At 42.8% G+C, this 26,894-nt stretch overlaps 2 protein-coding genes and 1 long non-coding RNA gene across 4 annotated transcripts; 1 reads left to right on the plus strand and 2 right to left on the minus strand.

The window, feature by feature from the left end:
- Nucleotides 1-6,545: 6,545 nt before the first annotated feature.
- Nucleotides 6,546-10,840, minus strand: LOC4329083 (uncharacterized). 2 transcript variants are annotated; one of them, XR_010739162.1, is made up of 3 exons: nucleotides 10,441-10,840; nucleotides 10,188-10,337; nucleotides 6,546-6,784 (listed from the first exon to the last, which is right to left on the minus strand). It is a non-coding gene; the product is annotated as an uncharacterized lncRNA (long non-coding RNA). The 2 variants fall into 2 exon arrangements; XR_001543628.3 differs by having other exon boundaries at nucleotides 6,546-7,005.
- LOC4329084 (L-type lectin-domain containing receptor kinase SIT2-like) lies at nucleotides 7,020-10,232 on the plus strand. Its single transcript, XM_015770915.3, has one exon. The coding sequence runs from the start codon at nucleotides 7,212-7,214 to the stop codon at nucleotides 9,264-9,266; it is 2,055 nt and encodes a 684-aa protein (XP_015626401.1). The 5' UTR covers nucleotides 7,020-7,211; the 3' UTR covers nucleotides 9,267-10,232.
- A 5,152-nt stretch (nucleotides 10,841-15,992) lies between the features above and the next one.
- Nucleotides 15,993-16,996, minus strand: LOC136355082 (uncharacterized). The gene has a single exon (XM_066307219.1). The coding sequence runs from the start codon at nucleotides 16,891-16,893 to the stop codon at nucleotides 16,114-16,116; it is 780 nt and encodes a 259-aa protein (XP_066163316.1). The 5' UTR covers nucleotides 16,894-16,996; the 3' UTR covers nucleotides 15,993-16,113.
- Nucleotides 16,997-26,894: the final 9,898 nt, after the last annotated feature.

Below are 26,894 nucleotides of genomic sequence, written 5' to 3' on the forward strand. Positions count from 1 at the left end.
TCCCCAAAAACATGATCGCCCGCCCGTCCGTGCAAACGTCGCAGCAGCGCTGGTTTCGGAGGCCTACTCTCCCAACGCGTATGCACACACTCGTTGGGATGGGATTACCGTAGCAGCAATAGCATTGGAAAATGGATGAAAGTGTGTCTCTCTTCTCTCGCGGGAGATCAAATCCATTATCATTTTATAAGAGGAATGGAAGATGAAGAGTAAGAGTCATGGAATAGGAAGAGGAATAGAGTAACTAATTCTCATCAATTAGCCATCAACCATCCTCCACTACACAACCATCAACCAACAATCAATTAGGAGTAATTGATGTAAGTTACCAACAGAATAGGAAGAGTAATAGAGCAACTAATTGTCATCAACTAGCCATGAACCATCCTCCACTACACAACCATCAACCATCCATCAATTAGGACTAATTGATATAAGTTACCAATTCCCTAATTCCCTAATCAAATGGATTAATTCTCAAAACTATTCATCCCATTGATATCCCATAAAAGAATGAATACACATGAATTCCTAGCATAATGAGCCTTAGAATTTATTTGATTTAATTGATTTAAATGGATCAATTACCCAATTAAATCTAACACATGTGACCCTATAGTACTGTATCAAAATTATAGTTTATTTCTTATTACCGGCAATAGCACTATGACCTGGTTGTTGTTGTTGTTTATCACTTCCACAATGCTTCTTACTAGGTAGTAGGGGTCTTTTTCATGTTTATTACCTGGTTTTTTATACATTGTGGATGCCCTTAGAAGATCTCGAGAAGGCATGTGGGAATAAAAAAACAAGTCATGGATAACTTTAACCAGAAAAGGAATATCATCGATAAAAATTTCAGAGTTAAGCTGGAAAAAAAGGGGTTTGCAAGAATTATGACACTATATTCTTTTAATTTTAGTCACTTTTTTCCATGTGATTACTCTCTCTTCTCTATGTATAAGATTTTATGTCTCCCATCTCATTTTTCAAATAGGTAATAAATTATTTTTCATGTCCACCTACCACACCACCGTTGTTAGGGAGGAAGAGATGATAGCGCGGGTTTGAGTTGGGATGGAGGAGGAAGCGCGGGTGCAGATGGAGAAATCAAAGATGAACGAACAAGAGAAAGGGGGGATTGAGTTACGAATGACTAAAACAAAAGTATATAATTCAAAACAAGGTTATCCAAATATTCAGAAATTAATACTTATTTAAGTGTTCAAAAGTTATTTGGACTGATACTTCAAATATAATACATGCTAATAGGAGTACATAGCTGAGAACCTTCTAATATTATATTTACAATAAATTTAATACGCTTGGCATGTTAATTATTTGTCATCATGATAAATAAAAGAATGTTACTACACTTCCTACCAAATCTGTTCCTCAAGAACCTATTTACAATATATAATAACATGTTATAACATTTATTAGATACGAGAGGTTATACTCATACGAACGCGCGACTCTGCTGTCTAGTAGATTTGGATGGTAAAGATTTTTTCCCCCTCCAATTAACGAGGAAATTTTAAAAATCGTAAAATGTTGTGAGAACTTCTAGCTTTATATATTCTAGATTAATTTAGGGGCTCTAATAAATTCATTCGATAATTAAAAATATATGATACATTATATTCATGTTGGACTAAAATGGCCGTTTTGAGGCCTGGTTAATCTTAGCCACTATTAGCATATCCAAACTTGCCTTTTGCAACTGTATCTTCATTTTCATGCGCAAACGGTGTTCTTTTTAACAAAAAAAAATTGTATAGAAAAGTTGCTTGAAACACTCATATTAATCTATTTTTAAATTTCTTTAGATAATGCTTAATTTGTCAAACGCTAATAACTCGTTGTGTTTTACATACGCGTGAGAGAAGAGATAGGGACGAACACAGCCTTAACCGCATAATTGCATTTGCATGCATGGCTGACCAGCTGAAGGGGAGGGTGGGGGAACTGGGAAAACTAAAGCTCGGGTCATGGCATTGCCTGATCTAGAAGAAAAGGATGGACTGATCTGGTCAAATATACCGTGTCAATAGTGTTGTTCAAAGGGATGGAATTGAAACAGCGATATGCATGTAATTGGCTCTGTGCGAATGTGTGTTCATAACAAAATATACTATATATATATGCGCATGGTCAAATTCAAGTGGGTGTACCGAGGGTAGGCATAATAGACATAATTATAATTAAATATAGTAGTTCGATCCTCGAAACAACCTGACTTAGGGATTAGGATCCGGTGCAGTCATAGTAGAGACTACAAGTTTAGCAGTTGGAATCATTTTTCATCATTAGATCAAGACAATTAACAGCTGAAACAAATGCTACAGGTGTATTAAACAGTAATTGCTACAGTACATGCTACAGGAACTAACTTTGTACGGTCCTTTGTGAACAGTATTTAGGAAAAATCTAGGGCGTTAATTTGTAATCCAATGGTGTCGGTAGGACTGCTTAAGTCGCAGTGGCTATAGCCACTGCATGTGATCCCCTTTGGTCAACACCTCTCCGAAAAAAAAAAGTTGGTAAAAATAAGTTGCTTCGTACTTCGTAATTTCTTAAGAGTGTTGATACTAGGCTCTGCCTTAGTACATATCCACATTTTGAAATAACCTAATTCTAGTGTACTCCATCCGTTTCATATTATAAATTATTTGACTTTATATAAAAAATTAGAAATATTTAAAATATCAAATTAGTTTTATTAAATCTAATATTAATATATGTTTATAATATGTTTGTTTTGTGTTGAAAATTCTAATATACTTTTCTATAAACTTGGCCAAATTTAAACAAGTTTGTCAAGAAAAAAAAGTCAAATGACTTATAATATGAAACGGAGGGAGTAGCATATCAACAACAGTGTTAATCTTGAGCGGTACATGTCTAAACCAAGATTTTGTACCAAAGTTTCTCTTAGAAATACAAACTCTTCAATCTTACTCATCGTTCTAGCTTCATAGCCATTTTTTTATCTTTGGTCATTAATTTTTAGAAATTTATTTAGTTTGGCATCATACTATTTAATTATAGTATTTATGTTTTTAGATTTATTACGAGAAATATCTCATAATATATTAATTAAACTACATGAATTTTTAAAAATCAATGGTCAAAGCGAAGTGAGTATAGCTCAACTGGTTAAGTTCTTTATGGTGGAACCAGCCCACCCAGATTTAAGTATTAGACTTAACACATGTACTGCTCGTATTATTCAGTGGTAGGCGACGTATCCATCGACAATGAGATATCTGTAGTGACTTCGTTAATTTTAAGATATGTCAGCTTAGTTTTTCGGAGAAGCTCGATGTATGTGTATATTTATAGAGGTGAGTGTATACCCATTATAAACGTATGTGTTTTTACATTGTTTCTAAAAAGAACTAATGGTGAAAGATACCAATGTTTAACTTATAACAAATCTACCACGAGACAAGTAATTTGGAATACTATCGTTGCTCAATGTTGCAGACTTACAGCTTGAAATGGACCCACTGTCTTAAGAGGTTGAGAACGGCTGGTTTTGCATAAAAGCCCCTGAATGATAAGCTAATTACACTTCAATTATAACATATGCAAAGGAGGACATAAAAAGATAAAAACAATCAAGTCCTTCCAACGACCACATTGGCGATGGTTGGATCCTCACTCATGGCAACAGCAGGAGCAGAAGAACCATGGTTAGCTGCAATGTGTAGAGCCAATGAGCATATCCAAAGGGAGCCTCTCGACGGATGTTGAAGTCACCTTAGCCCATAGGAGAAATCATCAGCCACCTTTTGCAAAGCTACAGTCAGAGACGAAGTAGACAACCACCGTAGGTGTAGGAGACTCGCAGGAGATGGAGCAAATAGTCGGCGCAACCTTTTCTTTGATAGCCTAGAGGACAAGTCTTCAAACCTAAGCAAAGCAGCAAAACTCCCAACTAAAGGTGTTGGAGGTAAACCCATCATTTCACCGGGCAGGAAGACGATGCCAGCAAGAACGCTGATGAGGTCCACCATGTCCGTCAAGTTGATACAAGAAGAGTTGAACATTGGCGACCCTCTTTAGCTACACAAAGAACGGGAGAGACCTAACTAGACCTAAACCTATCTACTAGTGGAGAAAGGAGCCGAACCCCCTCTCCTAGACGCCGACGACTGGGTGGCCACCGGAGAAGGAAGGGAAGGGGCCAAAAGTCAAAGCTTTTTTTTTTTGCCCAAGAAGCCGCCTTTCGCTAGGCATTTCGAGGTGAAGAGATAAGGACTAATGCCAATTGATTAGGACTTTACGTCGTCCACAACTATCATTGCACGATATAATGTCCACAGAGTGATTTTCAAGGATCAAACCTCGTCATCATGCCAAAATATGGAGTTAGCTTAGCATTTTCCACAATTTTATTGCCAGGTATCTTAAAAATCATATACTATTATTAGAATTTTTTGGGGATTTTCTATGTTTAAATTCGAACAATTTTTATCAAACCCTATCGCTGGTAGCTTGGGAAACCCTGCTTTCTACATGTCAACGGCTTTGCATCCCGGCTTCAATTTTTCTAACTTTTCTAAAGAGCCCTCGCCTGATGATATTTAAAATTAAATTCAGGCATACATATCATCACTACCATATATATGATAGCTGTTTTTTTTAGAGAAATATATATTAGCTGTTGATTTTTTTTTTGCTAGTTAACCCCTAATTTGCTAGATTCAATACATATATGGTAATGAATCTAGCAAAACTCTACAAAATTCATGTCTCAATCTAGATTTTGTTTACATGTTAATGTTCAAAACTAAACAGTGTTTAGTTGCATACGAGGTTTTAAGATGATATACAGTGTAATACAGTGAGAACATTCTCATGTAAAGGGGCCTGTGGGTTGTTTCATCTGGGAGAAGCTTCAATTCTTCATCTGTTCTTGTCCCTGGGTTTTCATTTTGTCCATTACTCTGTTCTTATCTTCACAGAAATAGTAGTCTCCTACTCTCCTTTTCCTCACAAGCTAGCTAATGTTCTAAAGTTGCCTGAAAATGACGTGTCTGAGCTTTCCTCATGTGGTTTTCAATTAACAGAGAAAGTCATAAGCAGCCCTGCAGGACATCTGACCAGATTATCTTTGACTTCACTGAATTTCAGAATCAAACGTAGCAGATTCCTTACAGTTTCGTGTTTACACGACCAAGACAATCTTCACTACTTATCCGATTTTTTATCCTCATGAAAAGAATTAATCTTTATATGATAATATTGGGCCTGTTTGATTTGGAGCCAATTTTTGGCCAAAAACTTTAGTAGTGTCAAAAACTTACCTTGACAAGTTTTGGTATTACCAAATTTAATAATGTAGAATTCAAACTATGAAAGAAACCAAACATTGTTGCCAAAATTTTGGGTGGGTAAAAATTGGCTTCAATTCAAACAAGCGCATTGTTTCAAATATTGTCACATAGTGAAGTCTAAACTTTCTCATGAATGGTTCTCTTGGGCTTATTCGTTTCAGCGTTTGGACTGAGATTTCTGGGCGGCATGCAAAACGAGATAAGTTATTAGTGCATGATTAATAGAGTATTAATTATTATAAACTTTTTTTTAAAAAAAGAAACATCTATATAGAAAATTTTTTACATAGTTTATGAATTTGGGAAGTAGCCATCCCAAAAAGCTATTTAGAACACACCCTTAGCAAGTATAGCATATTTTTTTCAAGGACATGTCAGTATAAAATGAAAAGAAAAAAAAATTCCATTTTACTCCCTTGACTTAATTCAATGTAGAGTACTGCTATACGTATGACCCGTTGTACGAATAGAGACATGTAACCATAGATCAATCAAAGGAGAGCATGTTCATATACACTAAAATACAGTCTTACATGAGTCGGACATTTGGATCATATGCATAGCAATTTCCTTCAATGTATCGCTTAACCTGTTGTACTACTTTTGGTTCATTTTTACCACTAAAACTATTAAACCATTGAAATGGATCACTTTACTACTTATTGACATTTGTCTTTTTTGTTACTATTTATATAAGTTGTATTTAAAGCTGAAATTTCTTAGACATAGATAGCACCATTATCGAAGTTGAAATTTGTTTTCATGGTTGTTTGCTTTAACTTTAAATTTTTGGTGTTTAAATCGGGCTTATGCGCTTTCATCCTACGCGAAGTGAGAAAAAGAATAAAACAATGTTGATACGTAAGTTGTGAATGCATCTGTATTGTCCTAAATTTTTAATGCGAACTATGACTTGTATAGATGAAAAAAGAGAGAAATAGTGGTAGGAATGAAGCTGAACCCTTTTCAATAGCTTCAATAGCTAAGGGTGTAAAATGAAAAAAAAATAGTTTAGGGAGTTATGTGCTCCGGTGAAATAGTTAGGAGGAGTAAAATGTTTTTTTAAAAAAAAATTATGGCCATCTAAATTTTCAGAAAACAAAAGATTATATTATTCGAAGTTACGATAGTACGGCATAATGAGAAGTCAATAGGCACACGTATGCATGATATTATTTACCTATAAAAAGATTAATGGCATATGATATAACAAGCACTACAAATAGATAATTAATGGACATGCAGGTTGAAATTGCTGCCTGAGTTAATGAAACCGAAGCTAAATTGTCTGCAAATCAAATAACTAAAGTCTACTGTATAGACGGTACACAACAACTTGCAAGCAAGAACACCCAACTTTTCTCCCTGAACCAAAGCCTGGATAACAGGTGCATCTTCACTTGGATTCACTAGGCAGTAGCCACTGGACGTTGAGTTCTCTACAAGGTCAAACCAAACTAATCAAACTTTGGCACCATTTCTCCACAAAGTTTCTACATCAACACTTCTATAATTGTCAGGTACACCCAGTCCTGTTCAGCACTTGAGATATTTTTCCTTAGAACACATTAATTAGAGTTGGACGCCGCCCCAAGTGTTGAATTCTGAAACTCTGAATTAATCTACCAGGAGATGAGCACACACAGGACCTAGCTTTTCCCTGCATGATGATTATTCAAAGAAAAATTCCATGATTCCACATTACTATCACACCAGGAATAGTTCAACTGACAAGCTGCGCAGCTGGACTGAAACCTTCAGCTCATGTTCATATAAACCATTCTGGTAAGTACAAGCTAATGAGAGAATACATTGTCCATTAACACTAGAGAGAAGCTAGCTAGTGAGATAACACAGAATTCAGATATGCAGCATATGGTTAAGCCAGTTTGCATATTGTGTCTACAGTGTAGCCTCCTCTATGGCGTTCATCTTGCAGCAGCCGTTGCTGCTGCCGGTGACGGCAACGGCGGGGACCAGTTTGCCTACTCCGGCTTTGCCGGAGTGAAGGACCTAACCCTCGACGGCACGGCCATGGTCACACCAGATGGCCTACTCGAGCTGACCAATGGCAAGCCGCAGGTTAAAGGCCACGCATTCCATCCGACGCCGCTGCGCTTCGAGGAGTTGTCGTCACCAGAAGGCGGGGAGAAGAAGGCAGCAGTGCGGTCTTTCTCGGCGTCCTTTGTGTTCGGCATCGTCACTGCCTCCCCTGGTGTCGGCGGCCATGGCATCGCCCTCGTCATCACCCCAACCAAGGACCTCTCCTCCGGGCTCGCCAGCACATACCTGGGATTCCTCAACAGATCAAGCAACGGCGACAACAGAAATCACATCTTCGCGGTTGAGCTTGATACCATCCAGAGCCCCGAATTCTCCGACATCGACGACAACCACGTCGGCATCGACATCAATAGCCTTGTGTCTTCAAATGCCTCTGATGCCGGCTACTATGATGACAACACCGGTGAGTTCAAGAGTCTAACACTGGTTAGTGGGAAAGCCATGCAAGTATGGGTGGACTATGACGACGATGCTACACAGATTGACGTGAGGCTTGCTCCGGTAGGAATCAAGAAGCCCATGAAGCCATTGGTCTCTACGAGATCCAACCTCTCAACAGTGATCACCGATGAAGCATATGTGGGCTTCTCAGCGTCGATAGGCACAATGACCTCGCAACACTACGTGCTCGGCTGGAGCTTCGGTGTGGGCACGCAAGCTCCGGCCATTGACATGGACAAGCTTCCCAAGTTACCTGGCAGAAGAAGCAAGAAGTCTTATCCGCCCAAGACCATGGTGATAGCTCTACCAATAGTCTCGGTGGTGCTTGTGATTGTCGTTGCTGCTGGTGTTTTTCTACTGATTAAGAGGAAGTTTCAGAGATATGTCGAACTGCGTGAAGATTGGGAGCTTGAGTTTGGAGCACATAGACTGTCATACAAGGATTTGCTTCAGGCAACAGAACGGTTCAAGAACAAGAACTTGCTTGGAATTGGAGGGTTCGGGAGGGTGTACAAAGGAGTGCTTCCTACTTCTAGTTCGGAGGTTGCTGTGAAGAGGGTATCACACGACTCAAGGCAAGGAATAAAGGAGTTTGTTGCTGAGGTAGCAAGCATTGGTCGCCTCCGGCACCGCAACCTCGTACAACTGCTTGGTTACTGTCGGCTCAAAGAAGAACTTCTTTTGGTCTACGACTATATGCCAAATGGTAGTCTCGACAAATATTTGTACAGCCATGATGACAAGCCTACTCTGAATTGGGCTCAAAGGTTCCAGATTATAAAAGGTATTGCATCTGGCTTGCTTTATCTTCACGAGGAGTGGGAGCAAATTGTTATCCATCGGGACATCAAACCAAGCAATGTGCTCCTTGACAACGACATGAATGGACGGCTAGGTGATTTCGGGCTCGCAAGGCTCTACAACCGTGACACCGAGCTACAAACAACAGTTGTTGCAGGTACCTTTGGTTATATGGCCCCCGAATTAGCACTAACCGGGAAGGCATCCCCTCTTACCGACGTGTTCGCCTTTGGCGCATTTCTCCTTGAGGTCACCAGTGGGCGAAGGCCTGTCGAGCAAGACATCGAAGGGCATCGACTCCTGCTGACGGACTGGGTGTTTGAGAATTGCAGCAAGGAACAGATCCTTGCTGTTATTGACCCAAGACTTAACGGCAACATTAACATTAGTGAAGCAAGTTTAGTATTGAAGTTAGGGCTCTTGTGCTCGCACCCAATGTCTAATGTAAGGCCAACCATGCGACAAGTTGTGCAGTACCTCAACGGAGATATGCCCCTCCCAGAGATGTCACCAATGCGCTTTACTTTCAGCCTGTCAGCACTCATGCAGAACCAAGGGTTTGACTCGTCGTTGAAGAGTTTAGGCACGATTAGTAATCTTTCAATTGGGAGATGACAATGCAAGATGATGCATTTCTGTTCATAAGTAGAATCTGTTTCTTTTCACCACATTAGGTCAGAGTTTATTGTAGTTATTCTTAGCTGAAGTGCACTCTCTCCAGCCTTGAGTTGAGAGATTTACTAATGTGCCTATGCATGTTTCTTTCTTGTGACAAAGTTTATCAATTCCTTGTATATAAATGCTGTAAGGCACCGAACTGCCTGGGCTCCCCTCTCATATTGAGAACCACCCGCGTATGATCTTGTAAAATCTGGAGTTAGAGGAGTTTAATTTTTTGTTTCTTCTTAATTGAGTGAATTAATCCATAAGAAGTCAGAACTACAAGTATAGAGGATATGTGCACCATCATGTTGCAAACAAGACTTTTGGCCCCAGCTTTGAAACTTACTAGCAGCTTAACTAGTACGCAGTGATGTGATTTCACAATCTCCTATCCTATTCCCATAGCCCCTGAAGTCGCCGCTTCCACGCTGGTGTAGTTCTCAGTGCCAGCGTGTGGAGGGTGTTCAGCTAATTCAGTTATCCGCAAATCGATCCAAGATGTGAGGGAATAAGGTTCAAGGAACTGGAGTATGAGTTCTATATAACTCTTTGATCTTGTGGGCTCCCTAGTCCCAACGATGCTAATCAAGACTGACGGCAACCGGCAAATATATATATTACCGTCATTCCTATATTACATAGTTTGTTTAAACAAAATCTAAATAATTAGAGGGCCGAGCCCGTTGAAACATTGATATCTGTCCGTGGTGGTGGAGGATGGTAAGAATCTGAGGTGTGCCCGGGTGCCGCAGAGAAGATCAACAATAAAACCGAAAACAACTTCGCCTAAACACAAATGCGACTACATCGTTTATATGACACTAAATAGACCAACAACTAAAATTAATCCGCATGCAAACATGCTTAGATTACCTGTTCAGCTCGTCAAGCAATATGAAATGAACCCAATTGTACTTCCACCTCTTCTACCTGTTCACCAGCCTCTTCCACCGCAACAATTCCATTACCACAAGTAGTTGGGGTTGGTGGCACATCACCCACGGTTAAAATAGCTATTCAAATCTGACAAACAAGCGATGAATCTCAGTCATTCAATCGGTTTTGTACCAAATAAATAGGATTAATCGGAAACATACTGCCCAATGTCCTACCTAACCTAACCTACCTCTTTGAGATACCTTCCGTCGCTGATTTTCAGCCACCAGGAAATCAGTAATCGAGAACCACAGCTCGCTTGCTCAGCTCCTCGATAGGCTCCTTCCACCAGCTCGAATGCTCGATGCGACGCAGACACCGAGCGCACGCAGCCGCCTCCCCCACCGGCCGCCGCTTGCCTCCACCGCTCCACGCGCCTGGCTACCCAGTCGCAGCCTCCCCGCGCTTCTACGGACTGTGGCGCCCGCACCCCCATATGCTGGCCGCCCAGCGGAGCCCTCATCAGCCACCCCCCGCTGGCCGCCCGGCCGCCGGCGGGCGGCGGCGGCGGCCGGTCGCCAACAAGGCGTTGCCGTTGCGCTCGCTGCTGGGGTTGGGCTCAATCGCACAAGGAGTTGGATAAGGTGGTCAAGGAAAAAGTACACTTTGACTCCTTAAAGTACGCTGAATTGATTCGTACCCTTTAACCAGAGAACTAGACGATTCCCGAACTATTGAAATCAGTGCAATTTAACTCTCTCGTCGATTTTCGAGGGTGGTTTTATTGACATGGTGGTAGAACTAAAAATTATATGTAGGACCCACCCACTTGTCATTAAAAAAATATTGGGACGCACTGACATGTGCAGCCCACATGTCATCCTTTCTCCCTCTGACCCTTCTTCCTCCTCCCTCTGCCTCCCTTATCTCTCTCTTTTCTTCATGGCCTCTGCGAGCTGTGTGGCCAACGGTGACGATAACGGCAAGTCACAGCACACCGGGCAGGTGGCGCTAACCCGCAGCCACCGCTCTGTGTATCCGCGTTGAACCGATGGTCCGGTGCCCGCACCCGGGCCCACGCCGGAGCGTGCCGCCGACTCGCAAGCTATGAACTCTCTCTCTCTCTCTTTCTCTCCTTCCGTTCAAGTAGTTGCCGAGGGTGCGAGGACATCCAGCCGTTGATGAAGAGCGAAAGAGGCCGCTCCAGGGCCTCCGGCCTCCTCAACCGCCACCATCTGTTTCTTAGTCCGTAGATAAGGGAGAGAGAGGGAGGACAAAGAAGGGTTGGAGGGAGAAAGGATGACATGTGGGTCCCACATGTCAGTGGGTCCCATAATTTTTTTTATTGACAAGTGGGTCTCACATATGTTTTTTTAATTCTAATGCCACCTAAGCGCCACGTGGAACAAAGACCAGGTCAATGCCGCCACATCAGTGCCATGTCAGCAAAACTACCCTCCAAAACCGCTAAAGGAGTCAAATTGCACTGGTTTTATCTAGTTTTCTAGTTAAGAGATACGAATTAGATTCGGCGTACTTAAGGGACCTCAAGTAGACTTTATCCGGTGGTCAAAGCTGGTCAACACTGCCCTCTGGGCTGGGCCCTAGCCTAGTTCTGATACATCCGGGCCATCATTTTGTCTACTGAAAGGCCCACAGGACACGGCCTAGTGCAATCAAACTAAGGGGGTGTTTGGATGGGCTAAAATTTGTTAGTCCTGTGTAGATACTAATTTGCAGTAATAATTTTATAAATGAGACTAATCCGCGAGTCAAATTTTTTAAGCCTAAATTTAATCTATAATTAACAAATGTTTACTGTAACATCACATAGGTTAATCATATATTAATTAGGCTCAATTGATTCGTCTCACAAATTAGTCCAAGGTTATGGAATGTGTTTTTTAATTAATTTATGTTTAATACTCTAAATTAGTGTCCAAACATCCGATGTGACAAGGACTAAATTTTAGTCCCTGTGAACCAAACAGGGCCTAAGCAAGCTGTAGGCCATCGCTCTCTCACGCAAACAGCTCGCATGTGCCAGTCGAGGGGTCTGTTTATTCAGATTCTGAGAAGGAAAAAGTACACCGAAGGCAAATTACAAAAGCATCTCCTAACCACAAAACCGGATACAACGCATCCCCTAACTTACAAAACCAATGCAAACTAGGTCCCTCGGTGTTTTTGACTCTGGTTTTGACCGACGTGGCAGCTGACTCAGCGTTGGACCCACGTGGGTCCCACATGTCAGCCTCTACTTCCCCTCCTCTCTCCACCTCTCTTCCTCTCTCTCTCCTCCTCTTTCCATGTCAGCCTCTCTTTCCCCTCCTCTCCCTTCCTCCTCTCTCTCACACTCATCTCCCTAGGTAGGTGTTGGTAATTCTTACGGTCACAGATAAAATCCGCAAGCGCACGATATATTAATGTAGCACTTCCCCTACAGAGTATTCCAAGGGTATCGAATCCAAGGGAACGTATGTAGTCAGATCTTCCTCCGGTTCATTCAAGGACACCAAGCAAAGGATAGGCCAGGATATAGATGATTTATTGGTGAGAAACAATGTCTGGGAAAGCTTAAGTTTAATCCTAACGTAATACTTCAGGCACTGGCAACCCGTTGTTCCCAGATGTCGCTCTACTACGTACCCGGACAGGGAGGACTTAAGTGATCTCGATAGCTATCACCACCTCTACACCTACCTCAAACGTACTATGGGATACGCAGCAATTATTGGATAATAATCACCTAAACACTACGTCTAAGCAATTAATATCTACTTAAGTGTTTATAACTCACTAAAGTAATTACTATATTTTAGTCCGGTATGCTATTTAGGAACTAACCAAGAGATAATTCTCATAAGATAAATCTAAATTACTCAGGAAGAATATTATATTGAAATCAGAGTAATAAACAGAATAAAATATAGTACAATAGAGCCTCTTATAATTCAGCTCAACCTTAGAAGTGTGTGAGGGAGTGAAGCTCCTTATATAGAGGTAGGTATGACGGTTGTACAACGCGAATTGTCAGAAATGCCCCGCAACCGCCATCAGGAGATGATCAGAACCGTCCACGCCAAACCCCAGCCTGAACGGCTGAGATTTTGGTTCGGCTGAACCTGGGCTAGGCCCACCTAGCCTGGCCTTCGGCCTATCTCCTCCCCTTGTCCTCCTCTATCTATTTCTCGGAGTTTTTGGCTGAGTCTTTGATATTTTGATGAAGTTCACAACCCATCCTTGTATGGATACATGTTTCTCCTCACTTTAGTCTAGATTTCCTCCCAACTTCGGGGTTTAATACCTGCATACAAATATACACCAACACTCATGGAATATGTGAGATTAAACACCTATCACTATGTTTGATGTTTTATTATCTGAACTTTATGCAGATGTTGGCGGTATAGAATCGGCATTTAACAGCCGCCAACAAAACCCCCCACACTTCGCTCTTTACTTGTCCCTGAGTAAAGGTTAGCGTAGAATGAATTTCTCCAAGATATAATTCAGGCATATAAATCATTCACAACCATACCTGCACCTTCGAACTTTATCAGTAGCTACTTACCATCTTGAGTAATTGATAAATGGAACGATCTTGATTCCAGTCCTTCTTGCTTCTCCTGTCAGACTCATGGGATTTTATGAATTTTCGCAAACCAGCTCTTTTCCTCATATTGACTTTTATCTCTCAAGGATATATATTTTCTTGTGGATGCTCACCAAGACGAAGTGTGCTAGAACTCATCTCTATTCTAAGGCTGATATGTGGAGCTCGGTAGTGATAAATTGTGACATACCTGCATCATATATATTGCAAAGCCAAAAATATGGACTCAAGAAGATCATCAGTCATACTCCTAAATCAAGGGTCTTTATTTGTGGTGGAAAAATGGGAAAGTAAAATATTTTGTGGAATGATGGAATAAAGAAATGGTTCTCCTTTTTTCCTTTACTTTCTCCTCCAATTTTCTTTTCTTGCATGAATATGGAAGGGGCATGGCTATATGCACTTTTTTCATCATGCTCAATGTTTTGAGAGCAAGCTTTATTTCTCTCTTTATTTCTCTCTCTTTTCTTCTATAGCCATGCCTTTCCCTCCTTTTCTCATTTTCTTTTTGCCAAGGATCTTCTAGGAGAAGAAAACATAGTCTAAAGTAGGAGTTTTATTGAATGGAATTTTTGTGGGAAGCTAACTTCCGGTGTAGAAGCTTAGCTTGATTAAATATGTGGAAATGAAAGTGGAAATGACCCCTTGATCATGAGAATATGAAAGATGTCTATCACGAGTCACACACATTTGACAAAGCTCAATATAATGTCAAGCAGTCATATGCATGATAAGGTTCATCAATGATATACTTGCATATGGCCTTGGTAGGTATAAAATGAAGTCAATAGGAGGAATGAGCCTTTAAAACATTTTTTATTTTGAAAAACAAATTCCCATAAATCATGACAACAGTCGCGATAATTCCTTTCATCTTTAATCATCTCACATGTAGCAATCACTTAGATGTATAAGGTTCCCTAAACATGGATGGTTATTCATAAGTACAAGTTTAGCTGAGAATAATGAATATACAAGAGTAATCATAGGAAGAATTTCATTAGTTGGAAATTTTATTTTTTTCAATTATGCTTGAACCAATTGTTTCTAGAATTTTCAGCTCTAGTACTATACCATGATGGAGATATACAGATAATAGACGTGCTTACCTGCTCACCTGTAAAAAATGAGAGGGATTGGGGCCAGCACTGCAATTTTATGCAGAGTTCAGTGCTTTCCAGGTGTTCAGAAATTCAGTAATTTTCAGAGTATGTGCACGTCAGAAGATGGGATATCTCCCCCACACTTATTCGAAACCTGAACTTTCTTAAACATGAAACAAAAACAAACTTGGCATACATTGGGGTTAACACCAATGAGCCACATTATTTATAGCAAGTACTTGCATGATTGGAAAATAAATGACCAAGCAACCACTACTACTTTATTCATGGGAGAGGAGACATCCAATTAGCATAATACTTTTTCTCCTTCCCCATCTCTATGAATGCACGCTTAATCTTAGTGCACAAACCACGACTAAGGGTATCAAAATTGTTTCTAAGCTCAGTAAGCTCTACCCCTAGTTCCGCGTTGCGATCCCTAAGCTCTATGTTCTCCTTGCGGAGTTTCTTCACTTGAACGGCGAGTTTATGGACCGAGGGCTCCGGCGATTTTACTTCATCTTCTTGAAACTGGCCGGGTGCCCTTACAATTGGAGGGGGCGTCAAATGATGCTTCACCTTCATAGGTGGAGGGCTAAGGGACTCCGCTGCCCCCTCCTTCTCCGATGTCGTCAAAGGCCGGAGCAATCCTTTTCCATACCCACTGCCGGGAGTTCGCACTCCTCGAATGCAAAATTGCTCCTCCTTGGTAGTGGACGGAGTGGCGGTAGGTGTGGTGTATTTGTGGAGCACCTCATCCCCTGCCTTGGTGAATAGGGTGCCCACATACCGCTCAGTGGGAGGCGGAGCGGCCTTCTCATCGTGTTGGAAAATACGTCGCATCTTCAAGAGACCGAGCTCACCCATTGTCAGCCGTTGCGTAGGTGAGTCCCCCCGGATTTTTATCTTAGTAACATGGCGAGGGGAGAGGGATCGCGCTGCCGAACGGGGCCGAGAAGGGTTCGGCCTAACCAGCGAGCTCGCCGGCCGGCTCCAAATTTGCTGGGGAGCCGGGCACCGTCACAAGGGGTTGTGCCCACAGTGCGTTTACCCCTTTCATTGTATAGTTCTCCACCGGGATCAATTGATTTGCCGGTGTCGGCTCTCTGTCTAGGTTGTAGGTGGAATTGGAGGATGAGGCAATGTATGGGATCAAGGATTTGCCAGCCATTGGTGAGTTAAGGGTGGAAATTAAGGAATTTAGTTAAGATGGAGAGGGAGTTTGCAAAGGTGGAGGAGAGGAGGAAGAACAGGTGTTCTGAGTTTGATTCGTTCGATCTACCTCCGAAAGCGCATCACAACAAACTACAAACGAGCATGGGAGACCACAGTTTGAAAATGGTCCCTCCCATTGACTATGCAATTTCCCATGGCCGAAAAACTTAACCCTGGAGTTGAACATCAACACTTTGTCTCCTGGCTTGAATTTCTTAATTTTTATCCTTTTATCATAACAGCACTTCGTCCTTTCTTTGTATATCTTAGTGTTGTGATATGCCTTTTCACTCCATTCTTCAAGTTCAGCGATTTGCATTTTCCTCCATTCTCTTGCTCCTTCAAAGTCCATATTCCAGTTCCTGATGGCCCAATATGCTCTATGCTCGAGTTCTACAGGGAGTCGGCATGACTTCCCACAGACTATCTGATAGGAGGACAATCCAATAGGTGTCTTGTATGCTGTCCGGTATGCCCACAGTGCATCCAGCAATTTATCCTTCCATCCTGTTCCCATTTTGTTGACCGTCTTCTGCAGAATATTCTTGATTTGTTTGTTTGAAGTTTCTGCTTGACCGCTGGTCTGTGGATGATAAGGTGTGGCGACATTGTGCTTGGCTCCCATGTCTTGTAGGAGGTCTCGGAAGGTTTTGTCGATGAAGTGCGAACCTCTGTCACTTATGACCATCCTAGGGGTACCAAACCTTGGGAAGATGATCTCTGTGAACATCTTCTTGGCATGCTTTGCATCCGCGGCGCTGGACGGCATAGCCTCAACCCACTTGGATACATAGTCGACTGCCACCAGAATGTACTCGCAGTTGCGGGATGTCACGCCCGGAAAATACCTTTCCGAACGCTAGTGTATTAATCCCCATCCCAAGAAAAGCCGGGGTACACCACAACAAACTTGATACAAAAGGCACATCTTTATTAATTATTACAATAATATTTACATTATTACAAAGGCACGTTAGGCCTGACAACAAAAAAAAAACAGCAACGGACTTGCGGGCCTACGACTCTATCTTCACAGGCACTCAACTGGGGTATAAGCCAGGACTCAACCTAAAACTTTTTCTTCAAAAAGCTTCTCTGACTGGAGGGGAAAAGATTGAGCAAGAATGAGTACAACCAACATACTCAGAAAGCCATGCTAGGAAATGAATTATAATGCAAAGGGGAACAAAGAGTTGGCATAAAAGGGTTCATTTTTGCGTAAAGCCAAAGTTGCAATATTTTGATGTTTTGAAAGCATAGTTTAAACTCGGTCATATATCTAAGCAATATTATCACGGTTGCGAAACCACGCAAACTGCCTTAAACCCAGGTTAACCACCTATCCAAAGTGCCATGAATTCCATCCATCACTTAGAAGAAAAACACTAACTTGGTACATTGCTAGGCTTGCCCATAACCGAGGGCGCGGCTATTCGAATAGTTTTACTCTGATCAGTGCTGTACATCTTTACCCACAGGACACAATACTTGACTTCATGTCAGCCATGCATCGTGATACCGAAAAGGCACCTGAAAAGTCAAGATCATGACAAGACTATCCACCTAGCTCAACCCAAAACAGAAGGACCCGCTAAGGTTTCGCCGCCCGCCGGTCCCCGACAAGGTAAAGGTTGCCGGATCCCCTGAGACGAGACATGCCCCCTCTTGCGCCAGGTCAAAATCGGCCTCCCCTGGCCCCAGACCTATCATACCAATGGCGTTTGTTTTGAGATGATCTAGACTTCTAGTCAGGCCTTATCCATTAGACTTGTGGTTGCACTGTTATGCTTCGCAACATAGGCCCGAAGACCGGTCCTTATAGTGGCCGAGGTGCTTCTAACAAAACCATGCACCTCGCGGCCCACCAAAAACAGATTTAGAAAGTTTTGAAAGAGATTCCACCATATCATGGCTCAAGTAGCCACCTAATCATCATTCTTACATATTTTAGTTGTTACCCACAGTCTAATTTATAAAAAGGGATTCTATGTTGGATCTAAGCATAGATAAGCCCAACCTAGAGCAACTAGTAAGTCCATCACATAGGGAGCCATACTAATCATTTTATCTTTTTACTAAGGTTGTCAAGAGCATGGGTAGCAATTCAACAACATGGCTATATAACAAAGAACATTGGAATATTAACTATTAAATAAACAATGGTGAGCACGGAATAATTTATAAAAGCGGTGCATATAGAAGTAAAACAACATAGTTTTTGCAATAATGGGATTCAATATGTTCAAGGAATATGGTATGACTTGCCATGCTCAAAGAGAAGGTCTTCTGATGAATTGATCTACACTTCGGGAACTTCTGAAACGACAGCAGCTACATGAACACAAAACAAGGCTACAAATCTAAGGAAGAGACAATAACAATACATAAAAACAACAAACACAAGTTCTTTAAGTTATAACAAAAATTAAACAATTTAAATGGGTCAATTAGGAGCTCGTATGGCCGAGAAATGACCATTCGAATTTTAAGTGCAATTAAAGTAGATATTTCTGAGTTGTTTAATTATTATTGTTATACCGTTAAATTATGCGCAATGTAACATTGCTCGAGAGAGAAAGGATCGAGCAACTGGCAACCGGGACTACCACGTGAGCTGCACACGTGGGCAATCCACGCGGCGACCACACGGGGAGGACGAGGAGAGGGCAGCGAGGGAAGAGGTTCTCACCACGGGCACGACGCGGCAAGGGAACAACAACGGCGACCAGCGACGACCTTGGCGCGGCGACGACGAACGAAGGAGGGCGACAGAGACGAACGGATCGACGAAGAGAGGACGACTCTGACGATCTTCAGGCTTGATGAAGAGGCGGACACGACGGGTTTGGCGCTGTGGACTTGACGACGACGACGACGGGCGGGACTTCATCTTGACGAGAACGACGACCGGAGGAAGGCGAGGCGATGGGGCGACGTTCCTGGGGTCTTCGGGCAGTGAGGAGGCGCGGCCGACGATGAAGACGATGAGATGAAGCCGCCGGCGCTCCGGCGACGAGGGAGGGCTGCCGGAGGACAAGGATGAAGTCGAGGTCACCATTGCACACCAGTGAGGACGAATTTCCGGCTGTCTCCAGGAGAAATAGAGGTTGGGCCGAGGAAGAGGAGGCGGCTGCGACGCTAGTGGAGGCAGTGGCACGTTGCGATGTCGCTCGATTTGACGGTGAACGATGGCGGTGGCGCCACTAGTTGCCGACGAGGATGCACTCCCGGCATCCTCTGGGCGAAACGGAGATGAAGCCGGGGAAGATGACGTTACTGCGGATCGGATGGTGGCGACACCGGGCTCCGAGGAGGTCCTGACCGCCGGCGAGGGGTGGCTGGAGTTGCGCGATGGCGGCGACACGAGAAGAAGGCGGCGTGGCAGCCAGGTAGAGAAGAGGGGGAGGGCAGCGGTATGTCGGGAGAGAGGAGGGGGTCAGGAATCCTTTTTATAGGCCTGGGGGGAGGAGGGGATCGGCCGGGGAGAGGAGAGAAACGGCCGGAGAGCTCGCCAGGCTGCCATCAATGGCGGCAGTTGATCGGAGATTAAATTCAATGATTAAAGGCTGAATTAAGAGGAGAAAACGTGGGGGAATTGATGATGAGGAGGAGAGGAACCAATTTTTGCAATCGATTTGGTGGAGAGCGAGTGGGGAGGGGCGGCGCTGGAGTTCTTCTGCCGGGAAGAGGAGCGGTCGGCTGGAGGTGGAAGACGACAACGTGTCCCTTTCCTGGGCCGACTGGGCCACGGCCGAGCGAGCAGGGGAGGAACTGGGCCGAAGCGGCCCAAGGGAGAGAGGGAAGGAGGGTGGGCCGGCTTGAGGAAAAGGATGGGCCGGAGGAGAGGAGGTCGGCCCGAGAGGGAGGAGGGACCCGAGAGAGAGAGGGAGCGAAGGGAAGAGAAGTGGACTTTGGGCTGAAAATGGCCCAAAGAGAAGAGAGAATTATTTTTAGTTTTCTCATTTTTAATTAACGCTGAAATTGGTTGTTGTTGCTTTAAAATTGTTTCCTGTGCTCTGAAAATTCGAGTAAAAATTGAGGCACCAATTTAGAGCATGGAGGATTTAAGAAAAATACTCCAAGCCACATTCGATTTTTTTTCTTGTACGCATTTTAATGTTTGCCAATTTAACTTTGAATTTTAATTAATTATATTATTTCTTTTAGAGAATGATTTTTAATTTGGGATGGATTTATCAGGGCGTGACACGGGACTTAGGGAAAGGTCCCATGAAGTCAATACCCCAAACATCGAATATCTCAACTTGCAGGTTGTATGTGAGGGGCATTGCATCGCAAGCAGTGATTCCTCCTTGCCTCTAGCAGTTTGGGCATCTTCTGACAAATTCTTTTGAATCTTCGTACATTGTTGGCTAGAAGAAACCACATTGTCAAATCTTGGCATGGGTGCGGAATGCACCATAATGGCCACCATAAGGTGAGGCATGGCATCGTTCTATAATCTTAAGTCCCTCTTCAGTCGGCACGCATCTTCTTAGTAAGCCACCAGAGCAGACCCTATATAGGTATGGCTCATCCCATATATGACAGCGGCTCTCATATTTCAGCTTCCATTAATTTTCTCCCGGTGGTATGTATTTGGATACCATGTAGTTCACTAAGTTGGCATACCACGGGTTAGAGTCGCAAATCGTCATCAACATATCATTTCTCAAGAAATCATTTATCAGTTGTTCCTGCGTGTCAGTGATTTGCAGCCTAGACAAATGATCCGCTACGGAATTTTCTACTCCCTTTTTATCCTTAATTTCTAAATCAAATTCTTGGAGCAGCAAAATCCATCTTAAGAGACGTGGTTTAGCATCTTTCTTAGTGAGCAGGTACTTTAGAACAACATGATCAGTATAAACTATCACCTTAGCTCCCACCAAGTAAGATCTAAACTTATCGATAGCAAAAACAACCGCGAGCATTTTTTTTAGTAGTTGCATAATTCAACTGAGCTCCGGTTAGAGTTTTGCTAGTGTAGCAGATTGCATGATACTTTTTGTCCTTGATTTGGCCCAGGACCACACCAACATCGAAATCGCTTGCATCACACATAATCTCGAAGGGCAGAGTCCAATCGGGAGGTTGAATGATTGGAGCAGAGACGAGTGCCTTTTTGAGAATTTCAAAGGATTTTAGGCACGCGTCATCAAACTCAAAGGGAGCATCCTTAGCTAAGAGGTTGGTCAGAGGTCGGGTGATTGTAGAGAAGTCCTTGATGAACCTTCTATAAAAGCCGGCATGTCCCAAGAAACTGCGGATCCCCTTAATGTTCATAGGAGGAGGAAGCTAATCTATTACATCGATTTTGGCACGATCAACTTTGATTCATCGTTCGGACACTCGATGACCAAGAACTATCCCTTCATAGACCATGAAATGGCACTTTTCCCAATTAAGTACAAGATCCTTCTCTTGGTATCGTTGTAAGACTTTGTTTAAATTCTGCAGACAATGACCGAAGGTATTTCCGTAGACAGAGAAATCATCCATGAAGACTTCCATAATGTCCTCGATCATGTCCAAGAAAATAGACATCATACACCTTTGAAGGGATGCAGGAGCGTTGCACAGTGCGAAGGACATCCTACGATACGCATAGGTACTGTACGGACATGTGAATGTAGCCTTACTTTGGTCCTCCGGATGGATAGAAATTTGATGATACCAGGAATACCCATCAAGGAAACAGAAAAAGGAATGATTTGCCAGTCGTTCCAACATTTCATCAATGAAGGGTGTAACAGCCCTAAAATTTGACAACTTTTTAAAACCGAATTAGTTTGCTTTGGTTCTCTAAAAATATAACCGTCGAGTTAGACATTTATTTAAAATATTATTTTCCAAGTTTGTTTCCGGTGTTTCTTTTCTCGTTTAATTTTTGTCGCAAAGTGCATATCATCCCTCAAATAATTCCTTTGAATCCGATTTAAATCTATCCCAAATATCGCACCATCTAAATATGACATCAATTCAAATTCTATCTATTTTAAGTTTCCCCAAATTTTCCTTTTCTCTATTATTTTTCTTTTCTTTTTCCCTTTTTCTCTGTTTTTCTCTTTCTTCTTCCTTTCTCTGTTTTTCCTTTTCTTTCTTCCTCTATTCGGCTAGGCCGAGCCAGCTCGTGCTGCCTCGCGCCAATCCCGTGCCACATTGCGCCGCGCTTGCGCGCGCTCGCGCCCAGCTCGTGCCAGCCCGCGCATCCCACACGCTCGCACGCACACACACGAGGCCGATCGACGGACGAATCCCCGGATAACACCTCCAGCTTCCCGCCTTCGTATTTCCTTCGTCTCTCAACTAGAAGGCTCAAGACCAGAGGCAAAAGAAGTGCAATTTCAACCTCTTTCACCTCCTCAAATCCGCCCCTACTCCCGTTAACTCAATCGTCATCACCGAAGGAAAAATCTTCTGAAATTGATTGAGCTCCAAAATTCGTCGCATACAACGCAAATCTTCTGAAATTGAAGGTAAAATTGGATTCGCCATGCTGAATACTCCCTTTCCCCTCTCTATCATCATCCAATCCGTTGTCGGAACATCGCCGGCGCCGCCTCCCGTCGCCACTGCTCTGTTCGGCCGCCGCCGGCCACATGGTGCGCCGCAGCTCCAAGACGCCTCAGCCTAAGTTGCCGCCACCCCTAGACTCCCCTCGCCTTACTGATGCTCACCAGGCCACCGCCCTCCCCGGAGTTCGCCGGAGTCGCTGCCGCCATGGCCGCCTCCGCCTCCCGTTTCTGCTCGCCGCCGCCAGCCTCGCCACCGGCACTTCTCTCACCGCCGACCACAAAAACGGAATCGCCTTGGCTTCTAGATCACAAAACCGGCGCCCCCTTGCCCAAAACCGGCCATCTCCACTGCCGGCGTCAGGGAGTTGCCGACCGGCTCCTGTGCAGAGAACGAGAAGGACAGGAAATCCTATTTTCCTGTTGAAAAATAAATCAGAAAAATCCTTTTTCTTATTCTATCAGGTTGATCATCTGTTTGACCTCAAAATCGAAATCTGATACCTATTCCAAACTCCTAGAATTATTCCGAATCCATCCGTGTTAGTTTCGTTGCAATCCGAGTATCCGTTGTTGTGACCCTAATTTTAGCCATAGGGTTCACCGTTCACCGAAATTCCAAAAATCCCTAAAATTATTTCTTTAAATCCTTTTCACCCATTGTTGCACTTTAGGATACTATTTGTTTTTGGTTATCTTTGTTTTTTTGTTATTTATTGTGGTGATGATTGTTGCGTAAATAGAAAACGCCAATGTTGGTCCGATAGTCGAAGCGAGTGAAATCTCCGTGCCAGGAGGAGACGGTTTGTACGACTACATCGAGTCCGAAGGTTGCAAGACATGCACCCTCCCTTGAACAATTTAATCCCAGTAGATAGAGAGAGTTATTTTGGTAGCGTACTCGTCCTTTGGAGTACGATAGACTGCACGAATTCTTTTAAATTAATTATATTACTATTATTGCACTATATTTTCTGTTGTTGTTATAAACACCTTAATGAGCCTTGGAGTCTAACCAACTTAGGATAAAATTTGAGGAACACTTAAACAAATTGGTAATTATTTAGCATGCTATCGATTTAATATGGATATTATTACTGCATATGAAACATGCTTATGGAACTATTTATGGCTATATGCTAAGAATTGTTGACACCGCATGTGAGCGGGTGGTACACACGATAGAGTTCATGTGTTTGGTTTTATGGACCTGTTTATGGTCGTGATGGATATATGGATATATTTATGGTTATTTCTTATTTAAAATTGATATAATAATCAACCCCTTGTGTCAATAAGAATGATATAGTTTCGCCCATCCACACGATCGAGTTATCGAACCTAGTCGTATATTGCTCCAATTGATTAAACTTCTGCAGGCCTTTCAGTGTCCTGGCCATTAGCTTTCAAGTGTGTGAAGCAAAGTGACATGGTTCATGTTTATATGATTTATATATGTGGGCTCGATGGGCCCCGAGAGTTCAGAATTGCCCTATGGGCCCATGAAGTTCTGGGCTGCTCATCGAGTAACGAACAATGGTAAGTGGATGCGGAGGTAGGTTGGCACACACCTCGGACCGGATCACTCTGAGCAACATCCCGAGCATCCTTTTAACTTACTAGGCAGAAGGGAGAGAGATATATGGAGCAATATTACACCTTGTTACTTTTCAGCCTGGCCAGCTGTGGGTATCGTGTGGGTAAAGCTGGGTAGACGCTGCAGAGTCGTTGAGTATTCGAATACACCGTGCTCCCGGTTAATGGAGATGTGTCTATGGGTGATTCCAGATTATGGGCACAAGTTAAACAAAATGGCTATTAATTAATATGGTTAACTTATTTATTACTTGATGTTCTATTCAAGTTATTTATAAGTAACATATATATTTTTATGCTCATTATTATTGTTTAAATTAAATGTTCAATAGTGTTGTTTATATCAAATGTTTATTAAGTTAGGCTCTATGAAATAATTGTTAAGGTTAGGGTTTAAACCTTCCAGCTCTCGATACTACATGTTTTATATTGCAATTATTGTATTTATTATCATAAGAATGTCTTGTTGAGTACCTTTTGTACTCATAAATGGGTTCAGATCATGAGGAGGAAGATGCTTGTGAAGATCCTGTTGACCCGTTAGAGTGGGACAGCTATGGTTTCTACTAGGTCATCCTACGCTCAGGCAGTTCCTGTGGTGAAGTCTAGCAGTTTATCTGTTTGTAGAAATAAGGCTTTATAGGCCATATATGTAATGGTTTGTATTTATGTTGTGTTGTGAACTAAGTGACTTAAGTATTGTATAATCGAAGTTTATGCTTTTATATCATTTCATGCGTAACTGAATATCCTGGGCAGTTACGTATTCGTGGGTGCACCATGACTTTATTGGGTGTCCCCACAAAGGGTAGCGGAAAATGATCCTTTTTGTAGCCTTGTTAAGTTTCCTGTAATCTATGCACATTCTCCATCCAGTTACGGTTCGTTGCGGAATAAGTTCATTTTGAGCATTTGCAACGACCGTCATTCCTCCCTTCTTTGGCACAACCTGGACCGGACTAACCCACTCACTGTATGGTATGGAATAAATAATCCTGGCATGCAGGAGTTTCAGGACCTCTTTCTTTACAACTTCTCGCATCGCATTATTGAGCCGTCGTTGAGGTTCCCTGGAGGGGGTACTCTCGGGGTCAATAGTGATACGATGGGTGCAAAGCGCGGGATTAATCCCTCTAAGATCTTGAAGGGAATAGCCAAGAACAGCGCGATGCTTTTCTAACATAGTCAGAAGACGTCGAGTCTCGTCTTCGGAGAGCTTGTCACTGATTATGACAAGGGCTTCTCTGTCATTGTGTAAGAAAGCATAGCGTATGCCTTGAGGTAGAGGTTTAAGCTCATGCGGAGGTCGAGGTAGTGGTTCCAAGATTGGAAGATCGAGAGTCTCTCGGGGTTCCGCTTCTTCCTTGATGAAGTCAGGGACTTCATCTTCCAAAAGGGACTTGGGAGACTCGTGAGGGGGAACTGCTGTAACCTCCTCCGCTGACTCAATCTCTGGGAGAGAGTCGTTCAAGGCGAACCTTGCCCGCGAGAATGAGACTGAGAATTCATTCCCTCCCAAAGTTATCTTGAGGCTATCTAACCGGGGCGTGTTTATTAGGAGTTGCTCAATGAGAAGCCCGATTAGAATGTCAAAATCTTGAATTTCAAAGACGTGGAAATCCAAGACTGCCTCCCTATCTTCAAAGCAGATAGGCACATCTTGTATAATCCTAAATCCTTCAATAATATTTCCGTTCGGGTGCTTGAAGAATTTGTTTATCGGGGTTACTGCCTTATCGCTCAAATAAGCGAATGCAAATGACTCAGAGATGAGATTAACCCCGACAGTTGGACTGTAAAGAATACCAACATCGTTCCCTTCCAGATGGCAAGGAATGATTCGGGAGGGGTATTTATCCAAATTACTTCGGATGAAAGCTCTGCCTCTCTTAGCCATTCGTTGCTCATTATGGATGTTAGCTCCCAAACAGTTTCCCTGAGGAACCCAAGTTCCATAGGATCAGTAGGCGTTAAGGGGACGAGTGGTTTCTTTTTACTGAAATAGTTCAGGGAGTTGCCATAATCTTCGTCAAAACCGTCCCTGAACAGAGTTGTGGCACGAGCCGGAGTCTGAATTTCTTCATTCTCAACGGATGGCTGCTCAGGAACTTTCTCATCAATCAAGTCAGTGGAAGTGGAAGGCTCAGATTGTGACTCAATTGCTGAAGGTTCCTCTATCTTGGACACGGATGCCTCTAGCTGGGGTTCATCAGATTGTGCCATGAAGGGAGTATTTTCTAGAATGCGATCTAAAATTACTTTTCCTTCCGATGGTGTTTTGTGCATGAATGATCCTCCGATGGTTATGTCCAGATAGAATGCAGATTCCTTATCCAAACCCGTATGGAAATGTTGCAAGAGTACATATTCGGGTATGGACAAGGTTGGTCCGGACTGCACTAAATTAGTGAATCTCGACGAGGTTGCACTGATTGATTCATTTTTGATTTGCTGGAAACTAAGGATCTCTACTCGAAGGGCAGCTATACGAGTAACTGGGAAGAAGGCAAGGCAGAATCTGACTCGTAACTTTTCCCAACTACCATTTACACATCCAATGGTAGAGGTGTACCATTGCTTCGCTCTCTCTTGAAGGGAGAACAGAAACAATTTCCACCATATAGTTTCTTGTCTCATACCACAAATCTTAAGGCATGAA

The sequence above is a fragment of the Oryza sativa genome, chromosome 2 (genome assembly GCF_034140825.1).
Source record: "Oryza sativa Japonica Group chromosome 2, ASM3414082v1".
NCBI classification, from domain to species: Eukaryota; Viridiplantae; Streptophyta; class Magnoliopsida; order Poales; family Poaceae; genus Oryza; species Oryza sativa.

Bases quoted from the DNA above. Each gene is read 5' to 3' on its own strand.
- LOC136355082 (XM_066307219.1), bottom strand. From the start codon at position 16,893: ATGCCGTCCAGCGCCGCGGATGCAAAGCATGCCAAGAAGATGTTCACA.
- LOC4329084 (XM_015770915.3), top strand. From the start codon at position 7,212: ATGCAGCATATGGTTAAGCCAGTTTGCATATTGTGTCTACAGTGTAGC.